The sequence below is a fragment of the Ailuropoda melanoleuca genome, chromosome 3 (assembly GCF_002007445.2).
Source record: "Ailuropoda melanoleuca isolate Jingjing chromosome 3, ASM200744v2, whole genome shotgun sequence".
Taxonomy (NCBI): Eukaryota; Metazoa; Chordata; class Mammalia; order Carnivora; family Ursidae; genus Ailuropoda; species Ailuropoda melanoleuca.
The window spans coordinates 120,694,814-120,711,718 of record NC_048220.1 but is presented as its reverse complement, the minus strand read 5'-3'; the positions used below and the strand labels follow the sequence as shown (position 1 = coordinate 120,711,718).

General features: G+C 45.1%; 1 protein-coding gene across 4 annotated transcripts in view; it reads left to right on the top strand.

Moving 5' to 3' along the window:
* Positions 1 to 16,905, top strand: part of RAI14 (retinoic acid induced 14) — a 139,554-nt gene that overhangs the window by 79,292 nt on the left and 43,357 nt on the right. For all 4 annotated transcript variants that reach the window (XM_034657029.1, XM_034657031.1, XM_034657027.1 and 1 more), the window contains one exon: positions 3,825 to 3,955. In XM_034657029.1, the coding sequence (XP_034512920.1) occupies positions 3,825 to 3,955 (131 nt within the window). The remainder of the gene's footprint in view (positions 1 to 3,824; positions 3,956 to 16,905) is intronic.

Here is a 16,905-nt window from a genome sequence, read left to right as displayed (position 1 = left end):
AACCCTAGTGAAATAGCAGATTGGCCCAGATAACTTTAAGATTCCTTTTTTTTTTTTTTTAAAGATTTTTTTTTATTTATTTATTCGACAGAGATAGAGACAGCCAGCGAGAGAGGGAACACAAGCAGGGGGAGTGGGAGAGGAAGAAGCAGGCTCCTAGCAGAGGAGCCTGATGTGGGGCTCGATCCCATAACGCCGGGATCACACCCTGAGCTGAAGGCAGACGCTTAACCGCTGTGCCACCCAGGCGCCCCTAAGATTCCTTTTGATGCTTGGTTTCAATTTAGTACCACTCAGCAGAGGGATAGAGGTGGGTGAGAAGAATTTGGTTCTAGAATTCTCATAGAGTACTGACATTAAAACTATTTATTAAACATCTGTTTTATCTCATCTTGTGGATGGCCATGGAATTTTTGGTATGGAATGTAGCACTGGGTAGAACGGTTTTATGGGAAAAAATACAGGGACTCTCTCCATGAATGGGTTTAGGAGAGGTAGGTGACAGCACTTTGAAAGCCATGCTTTCTGGAAGAAACATGGTATGGCCCATTGTGCATATCAGAGCTACTTACAAGTATCACCAGCTGCCTGGCCCAGGACTAGAGAGCTCTGTCACATTAGTGTCACTTCCTTGTGAGCGCCGACCAGCAGTCTGGGTAATATTATTTCGGAATCTGGATTCCTGGGTTAGAGAGAGGACAAATGAGGATCCTTCTTGCCTCTACTTTTAGTGTACTTGGGAGAATTTTAAGAGTAAACTCTTATTTTTGTCTCATTTCCCAACCAATGGTCTATGTTCTCCCCCAGTTTCTTCCTCAGGTTTGCTCCTGCCTTCCTGATTTGTTCTGAACTGTTCTCTTGGCTCAGAGTCCAAGGCCAATATGTATAACACCTATCCGTTTCCTTCCTGCTGCTTTCCGGGAGCCCCATCTGCAGCACAGACAGGTTGAATGGTGGTGTGGATTATTTTAAATCTTTGTGTGTGGGTAGCCATGTTTTCTCCTCTTCATCTGTTCCAACAGAAAAGTAATTTTTGGTCTGCAATGAGGAGAAATTAGATAAAAGAGAAGAATTCTAGATCTCAGGGGGTGTGCAGTTGACCTTGTCCTCTGCATCTTTCTCGCTGTGTCCTCTAGAAACTGAACTCCCTAGATATCCACATGTAACTAATTTTAGGGAATCCCTGCAACCAGATTTTTCTCTACCCGAATTGAGTGCCTTAGCAGCACTGAAAAGGAAAATCCTTTCATGTGGCCTTTCTTTGCTTAAGTACTTTCAATCATATCCTGTGAGGTTTAATATCCTTTTGATCTTCCCAATCCAGTTTTAATTTGGTGGGTTTAAATTAGGGAAGGATTTAAAGACAACACTAATAATGCGGTTTTGGGATAATGTAGATAGGAACCATGGTCCTGAATATCCTTTGATGAATTTTTTGTTTTGTTTTGGCTTGTCAAATGCTGTCCGGGGGAAATAAACTTCAGTCTGTTTCTTGGCGTTTGCTACGTTTTGTTCTTAAGTTGCGCCTCTTATTCTACCAACAAATGCTCGTGCTTGAGGTGGTATATGTGTTGTGGTCTTCTGCAGTAGGAAGCCTGATTTGTCCTTGAAGATAAAACCTAATGTCGTCTTCGTGAGTGTAGTGATAGTTGTAGAAGTGTGGATGACATCGGCCTAGACACATTCTTAACTTATTAAAAATATTTAGAGAACTGGCATGCAGAGCTGTGCCTCTAGCTACTGGCACTTGAAGCCTAAATTTAAAATTCAGTTCTTTAGTCCCACAAGCCACATTCCCAGCGCTTCGTAGCCATATGTGGCTAATGTGATATTGACCTTTTGGGCCAGATGGTTCTGCTGGGGTGCGGGTGTGCACACACACACACACACACACGTGTGCATACAACGCGTACATCCTATGCATCGTAGCGTGTTTAGCAGCACCCCTGGCCCCACCTACGAGAGGCCAGGAGCATCTAGTCACAATAGTCAAAAACGTCTGCAGAGATTGCCAAATGTCCCCTGAGGAACAAAATCATCCCTGGGTGAGGATGACTTGCTTAGTTTGTCTAGCGCAGATATAAAACATTTCTATGAACAGAGACAGTACTGTTCTAGAATAATCTCTGGCAAAGTTTGGTTGGAGGGCATTTTATAGGTAAAGCATTTTGAGCTTTAGAGGAATCAGAATAGTCATCTGTTCCAAAGCCTTGGGAAACTGAGGCACTGAGAGGTTTTGGGTGACTTAATGTCCGTAGCATGGAAGTATCAGTCTAGACTGCTAGAATCTAGTTCATGCAGCTTAGAGGACAGGCTTCTGATTTTCATTTCAATCTATCTCCTCATTCCTGTGTTCTCGCACTCAGTGGTGGCTCTGGGGAGGAGGGTGTCTGGAGAAATGTGAGTGACCCAGTCCTGAGACTCCAAGCAAATTCCTTACCTAAACCCTGCACACCTCTTATTTACTCCTGCATGGCCTGTGGCTTTCTCTAAGGCCCTGCCTCTAGGCTGAGTTTGGAGGAGTGCTTGGGACATCTTGTAGACCCACCTTTGCTGTATCAGAAGGCGGAGCCCTATTGGGTTTCACAGTTCCATCAATGCAGAGAGATTGGGAATGTACTCCTCAGGGCCGTGGAAGGTTGTAGTCCTGTAAAATTTCCTTCTTGATAACTGTTAAATTTCCACTGTCTCCTTTGTCGGCTTCCGTGCTGTGGTCCATGGGAAAGCCTTTAAAATGAAGTGCCTGGTGGTTTTTAATCTTCAGAGGTCACAAGGAAGCAAGAGAGCCCTGCAGAAAGTTTTTTGGGGGGGTGCAGAAGGAACCTTTCCATGGGTGTTGGTATCCACAGCGGGAGGGGCCAGAAAGTAGGCTTAGCTAGGAGAGATCTGGAGGGCAGGCCGGCCTGAAGACCCAGAATGTGCCCCAGGACCTTTGCTCCTTGCATCAATCCTGTACGCCTCATACACCTCCCCATGACTCTTCTTCAGTCACTGATTTTATTCTCTCCTCTGTTCCAGAACCTTCAGTGGCTCACTGCTACCTTTTCACATGCGAAACTTGTTGGCCTTCTACTCCAGGCCCATTTGCTCTTGCATGGAGATCTCCTCTTTTCCTTTGTAAGAGTAAAAACCAGTTTTTATGCACATGAAAGCTGTGTTGTCACTGTGGTTCACAGAATGATTCTGTCAAGGTTGGGGGTTGGCAGGGGTGGAGGCTTGCTCAAAGCTGTTTGATGTTTAATCCTTGCTCAGGAAGAAGTTTTGTTTCTGCCCATACTTTGTTGAGTTGGTAGCCCGGACAACTACTGAAAATCTTTATGCAGCTTAAAAATCAGGGCCCAGGGAATAGGCCAGAAAGAGTGGCAATGAAAGCAGGCGAGGAGTTGTGTGTAAATAAAACCTCGAGTAACTTTGAGCTGTCGGCCAGTTTGGTTCTGTAACAGTGTGGGCCCAGTGAGCTGCGGCCCAGGTCAAAGGCCAGTATCCTGAGGAGCCAGCTGTCAGAGTTTAGCTGGAAACAAGCTAATGTGTAAACTCACCTCGAGGTCTTTTCAAGTGGCTTCATTTTCCCACCATCCGGGAAAAGAAGAGACTTTATTTCAGAGTTTGCTGACCAGCTGCTGTTCCATTGAACTGTTGATGTTTCCCTTTGGGAAACCCGTCTTCTTGAGTGTCTCCATGGTGAAGGGGAAGGTATCTGATTTGGGGGCAGGTTTTGATTTTAGTGACGGGAGAGTGGGAACCAGGAGGGCCGGGGCCCTGCTGGTCAGTGTGACTGTGGCCGCTGTCGTTCACCAGCTCTGTGTCTCCCCTTTGCTCCACAGACCAACGAGTGGAACAAGAATGATGACCGGCTGCTACAGGCTGTGGAGAATGGAGATGCGGAGAAGGTGGCCTCCCTGCTGGGCAAGAAGGGGGCCAGTGCCACCAAGCATGACAGCGAGGGCAAGACCGCGTAAGCTAAAAAGATTGGTTCTAACTGTAGCGATTCTGGATTCTCGAGAGTGTTCTCTGGAATCCTCGGGATCCGTGGGGGGACTTCACAAATGCCTTGAAGGAGACTTTGTGAAATTACTGTGTCCTCCCTGACTCCTATCCCTCCTGTGAAAATGTGTAAGAGGATATTTTCATTTGGTTCCTGTCTCTTAAGTTCCACCTGCACACTGGGCTTTACCTTGGGTGGCTCTATTTGTTTTCAGGTGTAACCAAAGGTTACACCGGAGACGCAGTAGCACCAGGATTGCAACCAGTGGATTGGTAGGAAAGGAATTCTATCCTACATTAGAAACAGCATGAAAGAGGGTAATTTTTTTCAAACCTTACTATTTATATTGTTATTTCTTTTAAAACCCCTTCCTCAGTGTAGATCAGTAATTACACGAGCAGTGTGAATTTTGCATTATAATTTGTCATTTGTGGTACTCTTGCCTGCCATAATTAAAATGATAGATTTGAGTGTGTGTGTGTGTGTGTGTGTGTGTGTGTGTGTTTATTTGTATCCATCCTTACTCTGGTCATATTGTAGAGATCATTGACTTTATAGCTAAAGAGACTTCTTATCCGGACTTTATCATGTATGAATTCTGTAGTCTTTGAATCTTAATTTATTCAACTTAAGTTGGAGATGATAATATTTAACCACTAGGGCAGTTATAAATATTAAACAAGATACTGACTTTGGTTAGGTGCCTCCAGAAGCAGTTTCTGAGGCAATGACTTCAGTGTGAGCTGCTTCTCTAGGCAGTGCTCCCAGGAGCACCCAGGAAAGACCTGAAACCCACACAGTTTGTTACTGACGGGCTACTGCAGTGGGCAGCAGGAACCCAATCCCGCTAGGACCTCTGGGAGTCTCTTTAGACTTGGAGGAGGGGTTGGCCAATTATGGCCCGCAGCCTGTCTTTATAAATAAAGTTTCATTGGGATGGAGCCAAATCCATTTCTTTAGCATGGGCCATGACTACTTCTGCATTGCTAAGGGAGATTTGAGGAGTTAAGGCAAAGACTGTAACATATTAACTCTCTGGCCCCTTGTAGAACTAGTTTTCTTACCCCAGGTTTGAAGTATGCCTCAGAGTTATCCGACCCAAAGGGTGAGGAAACTGGGGCATCTATTCCTAATCACTCGTCCCTCCAAGGTTGAGTGCTGCTCCGAGGGCCCGTAATGCTCATGGGCAGAATAGGTCCAAGAGGTTATGAAGGGGCACCTGTAGCTGTAGATATCCTACGTAAAGAGCGGGCAGTGGCCCCCAGGAGGTACTTGATAAAGCCGGTCCCCTTTCCTTCTTATGCTAGATGAGTGGTTCTCAGTCTTGGCAGCTCCTGCTTTGGAATCACTTTAAAAACATGTCGATGCCATGCACACTCCAGATGTTCAGAAACATTTTGTCCATGGAGGGGCCCAGGAATCAATATTTTTATTGTTTTGTTTANCCTTTCCTTCTTATGCTAGATGAGTGGTTCTCAGTCTTGGCAGCTCCTGCTTTGGAATCACTTTAAAAACATATCGATGCCATGCACACTCCAGATGTTCAGAAACATTTTGTCCATGGAGAGGCCCAGGAATCAATATTTTTATTGTTTTGTTTATTTATTTTTAGATTTTATTTATTATTTGACACAGAGAGAGAGAGTACAAGCAGAGGGAGCAGCAGAGGGAGAGGGAGAAGGAGACTCTCTGCTGAGCAGGGAGCCTGATGCGGGGCTCAATCCCAGGACCCTGGGGTCACGACCTGAGCTGAAGGCAAATGTTTAGCCAACTGAGCCACCTGGATGCCCCAGGAATCAATATTTTTAAAAGTATCCCATGTAGGTTCAACCAGAGAGAACCATCATCTAGAAATTAGATTGACTGTAGATTGATTGATTGATAGATGGTGAGAACAAAGGGCAAATTTTCAGGAGAAGATTGAGATCACATTTTAGCAAATTTTTTCAGTGAAGCCTTCGTCCTGGAACCCACTGAATCCCATAGCATAGACACTAGTTCTGTTGTTTGGGAAGCCACAAGACAGCTTACGGAGCTTCACTCTGTCTAGGGAGCAGGCTAGTTGATATGCAAGGGGAAGAGGGACGTGTTCTCACTCAGATGAGAGTCTGGTCCTCTGGGAGCTGGGCTTGTCCTCTCCACAAGAACCCCAGGTTGCGCTCCCCACCGTCAGCTGCAGTTTGACTTCCCAGCCTTGCAGAGGCCTGTCTCTCGGGTGTGGGGCACGGGGCCATACCCTGGTGGATTCTGACGTGGGAGGCAGGGCTTCTAATACCAGCTGGGCTTTAGTTGTTGGCGAATAATCGTGTTGAGCTAGTTGCCTACTCAACCTTATATAATTCTTCATTCTAAACCCTCTTGCAGTCTGGATTGTAATTTCCTTGACAAAAAGGGACTGTTACCTTGTAGCTCGTCCCTTTAGTTACATCTTCTAGCCCCCTGCTCAGCNTGCCTACTCAACCTTATATAATTCTTCATTCTAAACCCTCTTGCAGTCTGGATTGTAATTTCCTTGACAAAAGGGACTGTTACCTTGTAGCTCGTCCCTTTAGTTACATCTTCTAGCCCCCTGCTCAGTTTATAGATACTCAAAAAATATTTGTCGAATGCGTTAATTACCCTTTTCCCAGGATGCCACATTTGGAGTCTGTGCTTTCTGAGCCACAGTGGCAGAGGCCACACTCCTAAAGCTGGTGTGAGATTTTTGGTGGTGGACTGCTACTTGTCCCACACTGTAGAGTGTTCTGGGTTCCCGCTGCTTCCAGCTCAGCCTTGCAGATGCCTGCACAAGATAACATTTTACACCCGTCCCAGAGAGATGGGAGATAGATGTTTCCAAGACAATGCTCACTAAAAAGAAGACAGGAAATTTAGGTTAGCGGCTTAGCCACAATTGTGATCACCTTGATAAATGTGTCCCTTTTGTTAATACATTTATTATGGGTAGAATAGATGGCCAGGCAGTCGATTTCTCTCTCTCTTGCTGTGGGAAAATATAAATAACATCAACCTTACCATTTTAATCATTTTAAAGTACACATTTCATTGATGTTAAGTACATTCCCAGTGTTGCAGGACCATCATCATTTAGCTCCAGAAATTTTTCATCATCCCAAAAGGAAACGTTGGACTCCCTAAGCAGTAACCCTCCTCAGCCTACCTCCCCTCCCCCTGGCAACCACTAATCTGCTTTCTGTCTCTGTGAATTTGCCTACTCTGGGTATTTAATATAAATGGAATCGTACTACCAGGCCCCTTGTCTGTGGGTTGTGTGTTTTTTTTTTTTTCCACCGAGTGTAAGGTTTTTAAAGTTCATCCTTGCCTTAGCACGGATCAGTTCGTCATTCTGTTATCTTTTAATGGCAGAAATGGGTACAACACTTACACCAAAATCACCCCCTCCATTTTGCTGAGGGTAAAAGCAAGGCTCACAGGATCTAGCTCTCCCTGAATTAACTCCAGAACCAATTCTACCCTTGCCTTTGTACATACAAGTCTTTTTTTTTTCTTTGATGACTTCTGTGTAGAAAGTTAGAGGAACTATTAAAAAAAAGTAAGAGGAGGTCATTTNAATTCTACCCTTGCCTTTGTACATACAAGTCTTTTTTTTTTCTTTGATGACTTCTGTGTAGAAAGTTAGAGGGACTATTAAAAAAAAGTAAGAGGAGGTCATTTTTTTCAGTGGAAGATTTTTCATAAATAATCATCTGTTAACATTTCATTTTTCTGCTTGGAATATTCTTTTTGATGATTAAAGTTATTAAGTGATAACTGTAAGAGTTTAATTGTCAGAGGCACCATGGAGTTCAATCTATCTGGCTTCATAGTTCCGTTCAAACTTAGTGGTTTTGGTATTCAGAATGAGAGGGTGCTGTGGGGTTGGACACCATGCCTCCTGCCCATTTGGTATCATGGAATCATGCAAGGCCCAGAGGTCTGTTGTAACAGGAGGCCCAAGCAGCATTTTCCCCTTGGCTTTTGTCCTCTCCCCTCTGGAGGTCTGCACTCCATATTTGGGTCAGTCCAATCCGTGCATTCCTGCCCGAGTGTACCTGTGTCTCCCTCACGTTTGAAGATTTTTCTCAAGCTGTGGAAACTTTTCCTTTGTCCTGTCCTGTTGTCTCTACATGCGGTGGTTGGGTAGCCTGCAAACTAGTGACTTCCTCGGAGCCGTTCTGAGTCCATGACAGAGCCATGTAGCGTGTCCCCTCCGCCAGGGCTCGTGTCTGCACTGGCCCCGTGGAGCTCGCAGGCCCAGCATTTGTTTGTGGACGTGTACACAGTGGTTGGCAGTTGTCTCCAAAGGGTAAGGCCAGATCGCACACTTGGTTAGGTCCTTGCCTCATTCTCTGCGTCCTTGTTTGGGTATCCTCTTTGACTTATCCATCTCCCTGTCCAATTAGGCTGGAGGCCTCTTTTCCAGCAAGCTTTTGTAATAACCCATTTTATAATTCTGTTCAGTAATGTACAACGTTTCCCTCTTGCCTGACAACGTACAGTCCCGATTTGGGCTCTCCGGGCCCTCCCACTGCCCTGCCATTACTGCACTGAATGTTCTTTTGCCCTTGCCTTCTCCTGGAGGCGGGGTTGTTGGCTCCCTGCCTTCCCCTCATGTTTGCCCAGGTTCGGTGTCCAGTCCAGAAAGCCTCTTCTCTGATGTTCTCCGTCCTTTTAAAATTTTTCTTCTCTTGTTACTGGAATCTTGATTTACAACTTGACATAATTGATTGTATTNTTTAAAGATTTTATTTATTTGACAGAGATAGAGACAGCCAGCGAGAGAGGGAACACAAGCAAGGGGAGTGGGAGAGGAAGAAGCAGGCTCATAGCGGAAGAGCCCGATGTGGGGCTCGATCCCATAAAGCCGGGATCACGCCCTGAGCCGAAGGCAGAGGCCCAACCGCTGTGCCACCCAGGCGCCCCGTTACTGGAATCTTGATTTACAACTTGACATAATTGATTGTATTGAAAGAACAAGAACAACAACAGAAAAGTCCCTACAGCTTAAAAAAACCTTTCTTTTTCTGAAAGACTTGAATCCCTTATAACACAGCGAGCTCCCTGAAGATAAGAATCACGTGATTTTTGTTGTGGTGGTGGGGTCTCCCTAAGTTCCAGGCATAGAAGAAGCATTCAGTCTGTATTTGCGTACATGCCTTTTCGGCATGATCCTTATGGAGAAAACACTCTTTGTTAGTGATATCTCATGGGTAAATTAATTAGGAGTGGATTAACTTGGGTTTCAAGAGGTGAGATTTCTTGGTGAAATCACAACCTGGCACTTCTCTTCTCCCTGCTTCCAGTGCAATATAAAGAGAGAAACACTCAGCCTTTCCTACCTAGATAACCAGATGACCTAGAAAAATCCCAAGCATGAGGTGGCAAAGGCCGCCATCTTGGTGGACATTCTCCAGAAGCCTCCATAACCCAAGGTCAATAACCACGAGGATGGTTTGGTAATTCTTCAGACTTTCAGTTTCTTTCTGCCCCATTTCCTTTAGGGAAAGATAAGAAGCTTTGTCTGAAAATTTTCTGCCTCTAATACTGAACAGAAAGGGGTTAAAAAAAATTGAAAGCAATTGAATGACTGGAATTCATTTAGGAACAAGTAAGAGAAGGAGTGCTGTCTGGGGTCAGAAGAGAACAAAATAAAGCAAGGCAGAGAATTATAGCTGCGGCCTATGTTTATGGGGTCAGGCTTGGCTTCCCTCGACCCATCTGTTCTCTTTCCATGGTGGAGGTGAGGATGTGGGAGGATATCATTGCCCTAAAACCTCTTACCATAGAACAGTCTAATTGCTTCAAGATGCTTTCCCCCACATTTAGATGTGCATTTAATTAAAGTTATGTATGTTTGCCTTAGGAACAACCAGACTAAATAAAATCACTGCTGGGACTATAGTATTTGAAGAACTACCACCCAGGCATGTGTGCATAGACATTATATATATATGGTGTGCATACATCGTCCACGTTTCAGAAACCTGATCTTTTTGTTTTGAAAGCAAAAACTTGTACTAGTATTTTTAGATGACTCCATGGAGCTTAAATATAAAATAGGGGGAGGTAGTCTTTGAATTCTGCAAATCAGTACAGAAAGGGCTTTTCTGTCTGGTGGCTGGTTGCACACTTTTCCTGTTTTCTCAGAGTAGGGATATAGCAGTTCAGTCTTAGAAATCAAGCCATGCTGTCTGGGCTGCTTTCTCCAGATCTCACGGAGGGCTGCCAAACTAATTTGCTTAAAACTGTGACATACTTGATATGTAACCACAGCCTCCTTCCCTGGGAAATTACCTTCCAGGCAAAATCACCCTATGTCTTTCTTAAAACCTATTGGTATCTGACAGAGGGATAAACTGAAGGATTTAATTGCTCTATTGCATATCCACTTTGCTTTCGGTCACATAGATTTTTGAAGGTGAGAAAACTTCTGTTCCTACCTTGTAACGGTGCCCAAATGTTTGTTCAATTAATCTACCAGTTGGAAGGTACTCCCTTACCTGCATGTAAAATGTTCCAAACCCTTGTAAGCATATACTAAAGGAGGAGGACATATGGCCTTAGCCACAAAATGTATCGCATCTGGCTGAAAAGACAAGACCAGTGAAAGCACTGGAGGATGATTAAGTGCCGAACTATGAAGTACTAACTGTAAGGGGTTCAAGCTGCGAGACATGGTGCATTAGGGGAGTGGCCAACAAATGCCTCCTGCCTGAGGTGTGATGTCAGGTGGTCTTCAAAAGTGGATGGGGCGGATTGGGCAAGGAGGACAGGGTAGGTGTTGATCACAGCATGAACCGAGCCTATCCCAAATTGAAAAAAAAAGCAAGAGCACCACAGTTACGGTTTTTTTCCCTTCTCCAAGAGCTTATCATTGGAGTTCCCGGTCAGTGGTTCTCAACCTCAGTCCCACTAGAATCACCTGGACAGCTTTGAAAATGCTGGTGTCACCCTCAGAGACACCTGTGTAATTGGTTTGGGGTTCAGTAGGTATGGGGTTTTTTAAAGCACCCAGGTGACTTGAATGGCTGGCTAAACTGAGAACCCCTGTATTTGACATTCCACAGTAGACCCCAGGTTCCTTAGCCCCCAGCTTCCCCGACAGGCTTTACCCAGTGATGGGTTCCTGGTGGGCTGAGGAAGGCCCAGGGAGCCGTGGTGATTCTTCCCCCGCCCCCCAGCATGCACACTTGTACATATATGTATACATAATGCTTGTGCACAAAGTAAAATGGCAAATTGGGGCTTCAGGTAAATTACGTTAAAGTAGCATAAGATTCTGGGTTTTTATTTTTATTTTTTTTAANAAGGCCCAGGGAGCCGTGGTGATTCTTCCCCCGCCCCCCAGCATGCACACTTGTACATATATGTATACATGATGCTTGTGCACAAAATAAAATGGCAAATTGGGGCTTCAGGTAAATTACGTTAAAGTAGCATAAGATACTGGGTTTTTATTTTTATTTTTTTTAATCTTTTTTTTTTTTTTAAGATTTTATTTATTTATTTGACAGAGAGAGACAGCCAGCGAGAGAGGGAACACAAGCAGGGGGAGTGGGAGAGGAAGAAGCAGGCTTCCAGCATAGGAGCCTGATGTGGGGCTCGATCCCAGGACCCTGGGATCAGGCCCTGAGCCGAAGGCAGACGCTTAACGACTGAGCTGCCCAGGTGCCCCAACACCAGGTTTTTAAGGAGAAATAGTGCTGTGTGTTACAGCTGAGCAGATCTTATTGCAAAACCGTGCTTTAGAGGGAAGGCTTGAAACCACAGCAGTGCAAACTGATGCGAATAGATTTGAAAATTAAGAACTACGTTGATAAGGGCGCCTGGCTGGCTCAGTTGGTAGAGCGATATGATTCTTCATGTCAGGGTTTTGAGGTCGAGCCCCATATTGGGTGTAGAGATTGCTTAAAAATCTTTTTAAAAAACCCAACATTGATCAAGTCTCGGTGGGATCACAGGATTTTTCAGTTTAAAACTTTTCAAAGCTGTGTTATGTCTGTTGAGAAGGAAGGACTTCAGACATGCAAATGGGTCATTGTGGCTCAAGGTTGAGGCAGTCTGGCTTTACCCTTCCCTCCAGTTCTCTGGCCATGTCCTCCTTCAGCTGGACCAACCCCCACGCGCAGATGTCAGGAGAGCCTGGGAAATGTGGTTCTGTGTGGTCGAGAGCAGAGCAGTGGGCATGGATCGCAGCGCGTGCAGTGATCTCGCCCATCCTAAACCCAAGAGAGAGGAGGGAGGAGTGCACCTGCAGCAGGAGGGTCTCACGCCGACAGCAACCAGGCCGCTTACAGGTTGAGGCCTGTAAGATCGCTTAGCATGTGCCCGTCCTTGAGAAACACTTGTGCTTTCTCACCGGGGGCCCCGAAATTCACACCTTCCAAAATTTCACTGCCACCACTCATCCACCAAGTCTTGGTTCCATACAAGGCCCAGTTTTACGAAGCCTTTCCTAATTTCCAAAGTGGCCGAGCTTGCTCTCGTGGTTTCCTCTCTCAAACCTCCAGAGATTTAATGGGTCTTGGTTACCTATGTACTTATCTTATCCCTGTTATTAGACTATCAGTGTTAGAGCCCAGTCTTACCCAATTAATAAGAAAGGAGTTGCTATTAATCATGTTAATATTGCATGTCCCACCACCGGGCTAGGGGCTTTTATGTGTGTCTTTCATTCAACAAACAGTTCATTCCTTCACACATTTTAAAGACCATGTCAAACAATTTAAAAAAATTTTTTAAAAATTTAAAAAAATAAAGACCATGTCTGTTTCCCATAGGTTTTTCTCCTATGACGCTCTCAGTCACCCAGGAGTAATTTATGAGCAGACAGTGTGGGTCAGAAAGCTTCGGGAATTAGTGCACATCACCCCCATTCTAGGTTCTAGGTTCTAAAGTCTGGGGATCTTTCATGAATACAAAAGACATATCATTGTCCTAATGGAGATTTCATAAAGCCCAGGTGCTATTTCCAGACCGCATTTATGAAACCAATCCTGAAGGAAAAGAGTCAACGCTCAGCTTAAATGTCATGGTGTTTCTTAGCTCTGAGTATGTGGTCTTTCATCTGAGCATTCCTCGCCCCCCTCCATCCCCGTCCCCAGGAGAGCTCTGTCCCCAAAGCCACACTGCTGATTCCATTTGCACATTGTAGGCACTTAAAGGACAGTAATCCTGTTTTTACATGCTTTATTTTCTTTATGCCAATCACCTTTTATTATATCTATCCGAAACATTTAGCGGGAGAAGGCAACTGGTGTTTGCCTTCCTCAGACTTTCCGCCACGTCAGTTGCTAACAGAAGCAGTGAGCAGGTCCCTGTGGGAGCTGCTTCTGAAATGGCCAAGAGCTGCGTGGCCACCGCATTCCTCTGCCTGCGGGGATTTGTCTCTGGGCCCGTAGAGTTGATCCCTGGGATCAAGCAGAATTCCGGTTTTCAAGGCTTAACTAGACGCTATTAGACAGTCCTGCCTTCCTAACCCTCAGATTGTGATCTGAAATGGGAATCCAGATCTTGTAGGATTAAGGAGTATCCCACCATAGTACCTAGTGTAAGTTAAGCCTCGTTTGATCCTGTGGACCAGATGAGTAAACTGAGGCCAATGAATTTGAGTCCATGTGTTGTGCCGTCACTTGGGGATGGCAGAGTGGAGACCCAAACCAAAGAATACTGACTTTGAGTTCATACTTCTTCCTATCATGCAACCGCCCTAAAAATGGAATACGTATCAGAATCATCTGGGAGGGGGTGGTTAAAACGCATGGCTGCCTCCACCCTGGAGTCTGGACAGGATCTTAAGAATTCGTATTTCTAACGAATACATCTGGGTGATGCCAGTGCTGCTGTTCTGCGGACCATGCTTTGAGAATCACAGTACGATATGATGTTGGGAGGCAAAATCAAGCTTCTAATAACATAAGTTTTAAGAACTCACAACCTGAGAAAAACACGGTCATGCCAGTTTGTATGTGTGCCTTGGTTTAAGGAAATGCCGAAACTTCAGACTGGAAAAGCAAATTCAAAACTAAAGATTTGCATTATCAAAAAAAAAAAAATCACGTCTTCGTGCCAGGAAAATTGCAGTAGGCAAGACAAAGTCTCTGCCCTCGTGGCAAGTACGGCCAACAGGGGCAGATAACACATGCTTCCTTAATGTGATATCAGGTGCACTGAAGAGAATGAAGAGGCCATGTTGAATAAACTTGGAAAAGAAGGGCCTCTCTGAGTAGACCCCTTCATTGGAGCAGATTGCTGAATGGAATGAGAAGGTGAGCCATGCACTTCTCTGGAACTGTTGTCCTGGGGGAGGGAACAGCAAGGCAAAGGCCCTGAGTTGGAAGAGGGCTTAACGTGCCCAGTGAACAGGGAGAGAGCTGCAAGGTGAGGTCAAGATGGAAGCCAGGCCTCCTCAAGGAAAGCCTGATGGGTCAGGGGATGGACTTGGGATGAAATCCTAATTCCGAATACTTAGCTTTCTTGATTTAATATGATTTAGGATCCTTTCTTCCCCCTCCAGAAATAGGTCTCACCAAAAGAATGCAATTAAAGAACAGGCGATTTTAGGTGTTTGGGAGATGCTGCTGCTCTCTAGGATGATGGAAAGCTGGTTATTATTACCATGAAGTACATCTGAACGTCACTGACCATAGTGACCCCTCTCTGGGAAATGAAGTGTTTTAAAAGGAAAGAAGGAGATGTGGATTTATCCGGGAGAAACTGTTCTTCAAGCCAGGCCAGTGAATTCAAGTCCTGCTCTGTTACGTATTTACTAACCTCTCTGAGCCTCAGTGTCTTCGTCTGTGAATCGAGGACGTGGGATCAGCCTATCCATCTGGAACCTTCTAACACTCTGGGACTCTGGGTGTGGCTAGTGCTGGTCAGGTTTGCTGCGTGATCATTTCTTTGTGTGGGCATGATGGTTTGCTTGATTTGAGGAGGGAAAGTTGGCTGCAGAGGCAGCGGGAGGAATTGGAGGTCTGATTGAGGTAGCCAGCCTGTTGCATTCTTGACCTGAGTCTGCCAGCCCCTTCGGGATCGGGAGCTGGGGTTGTAGTGAAGGGCAGCAGTTGGGTTTGAAAGAAGTTTTCTATGAATGAATACGCTGGAAAAAATCAGAGTCTTTTTAAAAGGAGCCTTGTGAGTTTGTATTTCCTCCAAATATGTTTCAGCTGGCAGTCAGAAACCAGAAGAATTGTTTATTACTCTGGAAGATAGAAGGAACTTTCCAGGCCATCACTCATGGGCTTCGGAATAGCAACAGCTCAAATCCCCTTCGGGTTAAGAGCCTTGAGAAATATTCCATCCTTGTTCCGAGGCATTTATTTCGGGAAGGTTTGCACAACTCGCTGAGTGCCTTTGGAGGAAGCGGGACCTCTGTTGCAGGCCATGTTTGCTTCAGCGCTGTGACCACATTCCTAGCCAGTGGAGAGCCCTCACAACCCGAATCTGCCCCAGTGAGGAGCCTGTGTTTGCTTTTTGGCCAAATACTTCCATTTTTTTTAGTTTCAGCTTTGTTTTTTAAAGAGCTCCACAGCCGATAAGTTGTAGTGTTTCACAGTTTGCGAGTGATTTACCAACTTGCGCTCTCTCAGCATAGTGATAAAGGGCTGGCCGAGCAGGCAGTGCCTTGGTTAGGTCCCCTGCTTGGTAGTTCTGGGGCTTGGGGTGAGGTACTGAACTCCTCTGCGCCTCCGTTTCCGTCCTTCTCTGGAAAATGGGGATGATAATAGTTTTCCCTCCCCTAGGCCGGTTGGGGGATGTAATGAGTTAAAGCAGAACTCGTGAAGGGCAGGGGTGCCGCAGGGAGAGAGAAAGAGAGATTGGGAGTCACAAAACTCTTAAGCGCAGAAACCTTGGAAACTTTCCAAGTGACAAAAGCAGAGAAATTCCTAATATCAATAAGCAGCAAAGGGATCAAAGTGGTATTATGTAAATCTTCAGGCTGCTCTGTTTGTCCTCTTTTCAGTTACTTCTCTGTGCAAGGGCGCAGCTGAGTTTTCGAAGCAAAGCTAAACATTCCCTATTATAATGAAACTTAAAAGAGTGTAGGTTCTTTTTTTTTTTTCTTTTTTCTTTTTTTTTGTGGAACATACCCACGAGATTGTTTTTAAGGCTGAGGGGATCATTTCTTCACAAGAACTTTGAAGCAATGGGCGCCTTGGTAAAAATGATGGTGTGAGGTTCTTAACTTGTCCTCCACTTAGAGCAGGGGTTCTCCAACTTGAATGTGCACGGCAATCAGCTGGCAAGTTGTAAAACAGAGCTTTGGATTCAGGAGATGTGGGGTGGGGACTGAGAGCTGCATTTCTCATGAGCTTCTGGTCCATGGACCACCCTGAGTAGCCCAGATTTCAGCTCTTGAAGACCCTACTTCAGCTACACTAGAATCTGGAGAGCCTACCCTGTCTATCCCTGGGCAGTGACGAGTGCCCCTGTCCCTGGGCCAGGGGACAGAGGAGCGGGTGGAAGATTTTTATACCTTTCCTTCCACTGAATTCTTGACTGGTCTGAAGAGAGAAACTAGCCAACAAAATCTCTCAGATTCGTTGCTATGTAGACTCTTGAATGACATTTCCTGTCTTCAAAAGGAAAGGCCACGCTTTTTTAATGAGGAGTAAAAGCCCACATTGGAGACAAAGCCAAAGGATATTCCGAATTTGTTTTGCATTCACTCTTTTATATTCCTCTAAGGGGAAATTTCAGCTGATAATTAGCTGAAATAACTACTTCAAAGGGTTCATTAAGAGAGACTTAAACGTTGCTTCTCTGGAAAATTTAGGTTGTAATTAAATTCTCATCTCTTAAATTAAAATTTGCCAGGCAATAGCAAGTCTTGGCTAGAATGTGACAAGATTGGAGCCCTCGTGTGTTGTCGCTGGCATTGTGAAATGGCGCTGCTGTTTGAGAAACTAGCTCAGCGG